Source organism: Charadrius vociferus, unplaced genomic scaffold, assembly GCF_000708025.1.
Source record: "Charadrius vociferus isolate BGI_N301 unplaced genomic scaffold, ASM70802v2 scaffold201, whole genome shotgun sequence".
Lineage (NCBI taxonomy): Eukaryota > Metazoa > Chordata > Aves > Charadriiformes > Charadriidae > Charadrius > Charadrius vociferus.
The window spans coordinates 2004457-2013781 of NW_009646936.1; the positions used below are offsets into that span (position 1 = coordinate 2004457).

At 41.8% G+C, this 9325-nt stretch overlaps 1 protein-coding gene across 1 annotated transcript in view; it reads right to left on the reverse strand.

The window, feature by feature from the left end:
• The window catches only part of N6AMT1 (N-6 adenine-specific DNA methyltransferase 1 (putative)), a 22419-nt gene extending 15135 nt beyond the window's left edge, over positions 1-7284 (reverse strand). The window contains exon 1 of the mRNA XM_009894930.1: positions 6965-7284. Within this exon, the coding sequence (XP_009893232.1) occupies positions 6965-7284 (320 nt within the window). The remainder of the gene's footprint in view (positions 1-6964) is intronic.
• Between the last annotated feature and the right edge of the window lie 2041 nt (positions 7285-9325).

The window sequence follows — 9325 nt, forward strand, 5'->3', positions numbered from 1 at the left end:
TGCTTTCTTTGTGTAGCTCATTACACCCTCGCTTTGGTCTTTTAGTGTGGAGCTAAAGTTTGTAAGAAATGTTGGAAAGTATTTTGTGATCTGTGGTGAGTTGGGTCAAACGTAGTCAAAGCTCTGTAGATCTGCGTCCGTTGCACAGTTGCGTGCAAACTCAGAGGACTGAACTCAAAGACCCATTTGGTCCCTTTCAGCAGCAAATCCCCAGCTGGAAGCAAAGAGGGAAATAAAAGAGTGGAGATGTAAAGCTGCAAAGGCTGAGAAGTTGAGGAGGAACTCATGGGGTACAAATATCCTAGCAAGAAGAAACACTGTAAGACAAAAGGCAAGCTCCACCTTGAAATGAGGAAAATATTTGCTTTAGAAAGATCTAAATATTTCTTGTATTGTATAAGATAAATTGCAATTTGTTTTCCTTTTGCTGAGTCTGCACGTGTTTGCTTCAACTGTCACCTATATCAATGGTCAATTGGAATGTGCCAAAAAAGTTGGGGGACATTTGATCTTCTGGGGCACCTTTGGTGCCTAGACTCAAGCGCTGGCAGCACCTGATTTTTTTTGAGACTTATTTCAGGAAAGTGTGTGTGGGAGTCTGCCCTCATGAAGCATGCGGCTGAGCTGATGGCTGGATCCTTCCTAATCAGGGAGAATCTAAAGTCTTTTAAGCCCAGCATATGGGTACTGACATAGAAATAGGATGAATAGCTACAGAAAGGATTAGTTGGCAGTGTTGATTTAAATACTAGATGACCACAAATGCAAATGGGAATAACAGTTAGGTATCAAAATTGCCATTTTATTTTTCTTCTAAAAGAAGTACTGCTTTCTAAAGGGAGTAAATGCTCCCTGGATTGTAAACACCCACTAGTTATCTGTAATACCCTCACTTTACAAACAACAATCTTTTGAAACATCACTTTCAAAACTCTAATAACTTGAACAGATGTTCAGTCAAACAAATATTTTAAGAGATGTCAGTAAGCTCTAGGAGGTAAAATTTGGAATGGAAATCAAAACTTGTAAATAGATACATAAACAAGGCCACTATTTAATAGGTCCACAGCAATTGCACATGGAAGAAAAATGTTATAAATCCTTTCTGCCTGTCATAGTCCAGTACATATGCTTAAGAAAGCAAAACTAATCAAACACTAAAAGGTGGGCTGGTGGTCTGATTAGCTAATGTAATTCTCCCAAATGAAATTAATTTTTTCTAAAATATGTTTGATGTTACATTTAAACCTGTCAAATAAAAATTCATATGGCCATGTTTTTTTCATTTCCAGCTTAAAATAACAATACTGACCTTGGCACGAGGTAAATTCTTGAGATTAATGACCAGCTTGGGTTAATGATCCTTGGCTGTGCTGCTGACCTTCACCTCCTCCCAGCCAGTCATTAATCCTTAGGAAATTTACTGCATCTTGATTGTTATTACTTACATAGCCCATGTACAAACCTCAGAAGCTGTGGCAAATATGTAAGTGGTACTTTGCATCGAGAACTCTCACAACAGCAAACAAAGCAAAAACAGCTTTGAAACTTTAAAAAGTCAGAAGGGCAAATCATGTGACTTTGATCAAAGTATTAGTAATAGCCTTCATTGTGTGCTGTTTTCTCTGTACAAGTCTTGGAGCAATTTTTGAAGAATATTACAGAATACGAAAAATGTGTTTGGCATTGACTATCTGGTTCAGGCATTTCTAAAACAGCTATCAACTTTGAATTTAAATGCCAAATACAATATTTTGCCTTGATGTAATTCTTCAAAGTACCATTCCTTCTCCTTTCACTGGAAATGGGCAAATCAGAACAATGCTTTTGTGAAGGTATAAAATAAGTAGGGCCGTTTTTGCTCATCAATTATTTTCCCCTACCCACCTGTCACATGGTTAACTCTTGCACTCAGCTACAGCTTATAGATGGAGATTATGAGGCAGAGAGGGGATGTGATTTGCCTAAGACCTTACAAATAGCCACGTATGGAGTTATAATTAGAAGATGAGATTTTTCTAGTAAATGCTGATGTTAGCGTTCATTCCTGAAGACCGTTTTTCCTTCTCTGTCTGTGCTAAGGATGTGCTGTTTATACACCTGATGACGGTATATAAACCAGAGTTGCCTTTCCTAGCACAAAGAACTTCATCAGAGTTCCAGATATAGAAACAAATAGGAAGAAAAATAAGTGATATGATACTCCTTTCTACAGCTGTTTGAACTGGCAGTTCTGGAAAAACAAAGAAGCAACACAAAAACCATGACTGAAATCAGACATAAATACTTCACGCTGTCAAAGGTCTTACTGTTAAATTTGGATCTAACTAAACTTCCTTTTCCCTCCAAAAATGAACAAACAAGAAACCAGGCGTCTGAGTAGAAAGACATCCTAGAATAGTTTAGCCATGTAAGTTAATGTCTGTAGAATTTATTTAAGCAAAGGCACTTTTCTTTGCAAATTAATGGCCTTAAAGGCCAAGAAGGCTATTATTATAGTGCAGACTGCCCTCCTGTAGAACAGAAGCTGTATAACCTCAAACAGGCTATATGGGACGGTCTTTATAAAATACCTATTTGATGTGCAGGCTGCCTCCTGCCTTGCACGTGGTACTTTGAAAGAAGCACGGGGCACTGCAGAGCAGCGTGCCCTCAGTGGGGCACGGGAATAAAGCGGGGCATTTCTTGGGGCAAACTCAGCGGTGGCAGGGTAAACAGTGCAGACGTTTACACTTTGAAGCAGTCCTGCTGGGTCTCTCAGGTGCACATGAGTGTGCTGAGGGCACTGCTCGCACTGCGCATGGGGCGCCCTGGGGGAAAGAGAAAAGGTAGCGGGCCCTAGCCTGTGCTCCACCTCCCAAAACCATTCACAAAGAGACAGCTGCGTGCGACATGTCTTATTTAAAGATAAATTTGAAATTTATCCTGCTGCTAATACTGCAATAAGAAGTCATACCTGGGCAAGGGTGCTTATTCTCCATCCATCCATGAGCCCCTCCGGCACTCCATAGCAGGGGGAATAGGAAAAAAACTAGTTCCCCAGCAGGCTGAATAATATCATCCTGGCTCTGCGTCATGCTGGTAGCAGTCCAAGGCCAGGCTTGACATGGTTTGCTTCCCTGTGGAGCCCCTGTTCCACCTGGGATAGTGACAGGCTCCCTGCAGGTCTTCTGAAGCTGGCTGCTCTTCACTCAGAGGCAATGGGGCACCCATTAGAATAGGAAAAGAAAAAACCCAAACCCCCAAAAACCCCATTGTGTTCTTAATCGTTAGTCATTACTGGCATGTTTGTAAATGGTTTTGCTAAGGAGTTAAGATCTTATTTAATTTAAAATTGCAGAGCTTCCTCCATCATCTTCTATTCTATGTGACTTTCTCATTTTGGTTTTCTACCAACCTAGGCCCCACATTGCCTACCAGCACTGTTCTGGCTGAGGAAAGTTGCATGAGAAGCTCTGGAATGTCTGTATTTTAACCAACTAGGAAGATAAGCAGTTAAAGACGTAAGGCATTTTTTTTCCCCATAAACAGTTGATGTCAATGTCTTCCCGGCATTCCCAGGTCTGCCAGCCTGAGAGGCAAAAAACCCCAGAAACAGAAATAAAACAGCTACTAAATGTTTCATTTCCAGTGTAATTTCTGGCTCTGTGCAGACGGGGACAGAGCAAGCGAAGGAGTGGCTTTCCCAAGAGAATCGAAAGCGTCAAAATGCAGTTACTTTATAAGGACTGTTGTTATGGCAAAAGCACTTTTTAACGAGAAGAGCCATCTTTCTTCACACACTATATATAACTTTACAAACCCTCCCTTTGAACTATTTGCATGCAACATAAGCTGCATCCAAGAATCCATTAGACTCCTTAAAAAGTTAACATTTTATTGGAAGTTTCCGTACTACATTTTCATTATACAAAAGTACCAACAATTCCACTTTTCTCTAGGTCTAAGAGGATTTTACTGAGATAAAACAAGAAGAAGCTCAGAAGTTAGTCAAAAGTCTGTTTTTAGTGCAAACATAATATCTTATAGTGGAGGAGAAGAAGAAAGAGAAAAGGTCAGGAACCAACAGGGTGTTTGTCTTGTGAAGCCCCATGGCCCGATGAGGTAAAGACAGAAATCTCCACTAAGCGGCAAGATGTTCAGAAAAACAGCTGAATTCAGCTGAATTCAGGACTTGTTTTCTGGGGACAGTGGTGGATGCTGGAGGTGGCAGTTGGTTGCCATAACCAGGGACAAGAGGCTGAATGTTTCCGGTGGCCAGCCAGCCTGGGTGCCGGGAAAAAAGAAGAGTGAATGGATGAATAATGAAGGAAGGAATAGGCACTCTCCATCTCAAATAGCCTGCAACACCATTTTAATATACCAAGCAGCTTGATGTTCGTCTTAGATTACCAGCCAAGATGCAGGTTTTTACTTATTTTCAGGGAGACTGAAAGAACTCTATAAGAAAATGTGCAAGTATAAGAAGTTCATTGTTTTGGCCAATCCATAAGATGAACTGAAGTGGGTTTTTCTCTCCATATCTCTTTTGGCCTTACGACATTTCAGTAACGTGAAGCTTATCTAGAAATTGTTTTTTTCAAATATTTTTTCTAATGTCACACTGATGTTGGAATATGAGTGATAGTTTTAGAAATGTCGGCAATACAGGCAGTAAACATTAATGATTTAACTAAAAGTGAAAAACTATGCATGGTTTGTCACCCTTTCACCCTTTTCCGTCTCTGTCTCAATACCCTGTACCTGAAGCAAACATCCCGAATCAAATATTTGATTGTTGATTAGTAGCAGCTAGCTTGAAAAGATTTCTAGAAATGGAAAGCTATTTAGACAAACAGCCAATGAAATATACGGTTTCAGTATCTCAACGTAGATTTCTTTCTTTTATCCTGGCAGAAAAGGAATATATTAATGAAGAGCTCAGGTTACTAAATACATGTAACATACATACATTTAGCACCGACAGAATTAACATAGCACTGGCTGTCCCTGCACATCCTTGCCTAAAGGACGGTTATGCATAATTATGTATTAATGGCAGCAACTTGATGATTTTCATCAAAAAATACTTTCAAGGAAGAAGGTGCAGAAGACAGAATAACTATCTTTTTAATAGATTAACAAAACACATTTTCCTTTGAGAAAATACATTAAATGATCATGCAGTTAGACAACAAAAATATACATGTAGTTGGGGGATTAAATTAGAACTGCCTAAGTGAATTTAAATTTTATATTCCTTAACTTTTGAATGCCTCACTTTACAACCGTAATTTTATTTTAGTGTAGTTAAAATGTGTACACCAAATTACATGGAAAAGAAGAAATATAAAGGAAGAAGAAGGTGCATTAAATCAATACATTTTAAAATCACAAAAAACCTGCCATGAAAGTAATGAATATCTCTGCAATAATAGCAGTTTGTCTGGAGATCTTCGTGTTGATATTTTTTCTTCGTTGTTAATGGTAATGTTTTCCTTCTTCTGACAGCCTGCTCCAAAAAGTACAGATAAATTTCATATTATCCCTACTATATCATCTTGCTTAGCATATTTTGCGGTGAGGAATTCGCAGAAAGAAAAATAAAAATAAGAAGTATGATAGAAAACAAGATTTAGAGGACTAAAATAGAATCTCACCTGACGTGTGTTAAGGTTGCATCTATGCTAGCAATTCGTTCTGGAGCTGTAGGGGGAATTCAAAACACGCTTATCCAATTGCTGGGGTGGTTTCAGCATGTGTGAAAGGGCATCGCTTTAGACAAAACCGAACTGGAAACTCCATATCAGCTGCATGCCAGGCTTTGACGGGGATACTGTGGGTTGGGGTGTAGGCTGCATCCCTCTGGGATGTCCTCTGGGATCCCTCCTCCCTGCGACTCACATCTACCACTAGATAGATGGTAGATGTGCAGCTTTTTGTATATTTTGTACCCTTCACCTGCAAAGCTGATGGCATGGGAAGGTAGTGCTTGAGGATTATGGAAGAGTTGGGACCTTTGGCTCATAGCTCCAGAGAAGGGTTATATATCGCAAGCCTGGCTCCAGTCCCCCTGGAGATGTGGGCTGCAGGACAGCCTTTCTGTGTGGCTGCTGCGTACATCAAAGACAGCCCATCTGTCTGCCACCCAGTGCATGTGCCCAGCTCCCTCCATACATCCTCCCCCTAGATATCTCTACACAGATGCTGCTTGGGGGTCTCCTCCTCACCCTGAATGCAGTGAGTGATGGCCAGAGGAACAGTGCCATGCCAGGTGGGAACGCAGTGCAGATCCTGTCCCTGTCCTTAGTCACATGAGAGGCAAGGTTGGGCTAAAGAGTCTCTGAGTATTCAGTAGTTATCAGCCAAGGAGAAGCAGCCAGTTAGAATCATCGCATCATAGAATAGTTTGGGTTGGAAGGGACTTTTAAAGGTCATCTAGCCCAATCTCCCCTGCAATGAGCAGGGACATCTTCAAACTAGATCACATTGCTCAGAGCCCTGTCCAGCCTGACCTTGAATGGTTCCAGGGATGGGGCTTCTACCATCCCTCTGGGCAACCTGTTCCAGTGTTTCACCACCCTCATTGTAAAAAATTTCTTCCTTATATCTAATCTAAATCTTCCCTCTTTTAGTTTAAAGCTATTACCCCTTGTCCTATCGCAACAGGCCCTTCCAAAAAATTTGTCCCCATCTTTCTTATGAGCTCCCTTTAAGTACTTCAGTAGCTGCAATAAGGTCTCCTGGAGCCTAATCTTCTCCAGGCTGAACAATCCCAACGCCCTCAGCCTGCCTTCGCAGGAGGTGTTCCATCCCTCTGATCATCTTCATGGCCTTCCTGTGAACCTGCTCTAACAGGTCCATGTCTTTCCTGTGCTGAGGGCTCCAGAGCTGGATGCAGTACTCCAGGTGGTAATTCCAGTTGTGGTAACTCTCTTGTCCCTTCCTCTGCATTCCCACCAGCAAGACTTACATGGTCACCCACCTTTCATGCCGTACACAGCAGGGGTGCAGGCCTGCACCTTGCATGTCCTCTGGTGCAGAAGGCCAGCATGGCATCGAGCTTTCCCCTTGGCCTTGAGGGACTGGAGGTTTGCAGGAGCTCAGCAGCCGATGTGCAGGATTACTTCCCTTCCTGCTATCAGCAGGAGCCTCCCAGTGCTGCTGCATTTGCTGATGGACTGTCACTGTCCATGGAGCATTGAGTCTGGCCACACTGTGTCCTCCACCGCAGTGGTGGGATGGGCATGTGGGCGCTGCAGGTAGCTGCATGTCAGCATGGGGGAGGCAACCCATGATGTTCATGGCCACCCCCATAGCACATAAGACCATACCTCAGTCTGGATGGGTGGTAGCATGGCACAGCTACCTGGTAAGATGTCTCTGGCCTTACCTGAAGCACTGTCAACTCCCTGGATCAAATCCCTCTCTCTGGCTGTGGGCAAGAGCAGATGTCTGGACAAGAACACAAAACCAGGGCAGATATGTAAGGATATTCCTAGTACACTGCTTTGTCTTCCAGTACATACAAGGGATGGAAGGAAGTGTTTTATTTTCTGACCAGCTTCCCTTGCCCAAAATTACCTGCCAAAGGCTAGAGCAGCATCCATCCAGAATAGGTACCCCATCCTTCCCCTCCTGATGGTGGGAGAGCAGGCCCATCACCACTATGGCACAGGGGAGAACAGCTTTGGGCTCTTTCTCGATGACTGCCTGCAAATTCAGGTGCATGGGAGCCACAGAGGGTAGAGGGAGTAGTGAGGGAGGGCTACACATACTGCTGAGGAGATTCAAACCTACATGGAGCACTGACACAGACGAGTCTCAGAAAGGCCTGTAGAGTTAGGGCCTGTACAGGGGTCTTCTGTGACCCATTTTCTGGTGAGGAAACAAAAAAGATGCTTAAATCTGCCATTACACCCACTTCCATCCAACTGAGGGGATTAGGCAGCCCATCCTCCTGTCCAAGGCAGGATCGACAGCACTGTGGTAATTCCTGACACACACCTACACGGTATGTCCTTAAAGATATCTGTCATGCAGGCTTTGTAGTTTTCTAGCTAATCTATTACACTTCTACTTTTTCCTTAAAATTAGAAAGGACTTTTCAAAATGCCTACCCTAAACAGCTCTCATTTCTGTTTAAACCTCTGACTCCTTGTTGTTTCCACCAAAGACAGAGAGAAAAAAGCCTTTCTCCTGTCAGTAACCTGCAGTGAAAGTGTGTTATCATATCTGTCACTTAGGTTACCTACCTTTGAGTTGTCTGCTCAGTGCGTGTGCGTATATCTAAATATATCATGTCTCTTAAGGCATAGTGACTGGATAAGTGTTCCGCTCAAGGAGTACGTGTTGAAATTTACAGCAAGGGCTGTACAAAAGTTCCTTCCCAAATAAAACTATTATTTAGTGCTTAATTATTTGCTACCAATTTGAATAGATGCTGCAGTTAAATATGGTCACACCCGATTCACAACATATGTGCCAGAACAAAAGGAAAACAATTAGTCCTTCTGTTCTATTCACATCACATTTACTGTGGAGAAAAAGTTTCTTTCTTCATGCAGGAAAATTTTTAAAAGGGTTTCTTTTTCTCTCTAGCTGTGCCAACATTCCTTTCACATTAGAAAACTTGAACAGATTTAAGCCCTCATTCAAAGCACGGTTTGTAGTACAAACATGCTACAGTTGTCAACACACAATGCACAAACACACAGGGGCAAAAATAGATGGAGCGGAGCAGCCGCTAGCCCATGTTGCTAAATTGCGTGTGGGAGGGGGGAATGAAACTATTTTTACGACCAGCCAGCCAAACTCTTCGAAGTCTCAGAAAGTCTATATTTGGAGTAATTATATGACTATGTTATAACTTGGCTAATTACGGCAGTCAAGTTAAATAATGAAATTATTCAGCCATTTCCCTTTGTGTGAGAAATGGCCCCATATGGTCACCTTCATCCATTTCATACCAGTGTAGTGCAGCGGCACTACTTATTAAGAGCATATGGGGAAATATTTGAAGTGCAGTATAACTAGCTTTATACTGCTGTTCATTTTAAATAAATAAACAAACTGCAGTAATTCCTCAAATTTTTTATTCCACAAATGTTCTATAAAATTCTTGTTATATCCGGGCTCTTACAACATAATTTTAGAAACTGGCAAAGGAAATAAGTGTTACAAAAGCAAATCACTATTCTGTATGATTCACGATGTAAAAAGTGGTAAATCTGGTGGTGTCTACAGGATTTAAAATATATGCTCAATAATAAAAAAGATCAATCTCTATGAAATACAATTTACCTCAGCACACTTTTGCTTCATCTGCTTGGATTCCACAGGTTAG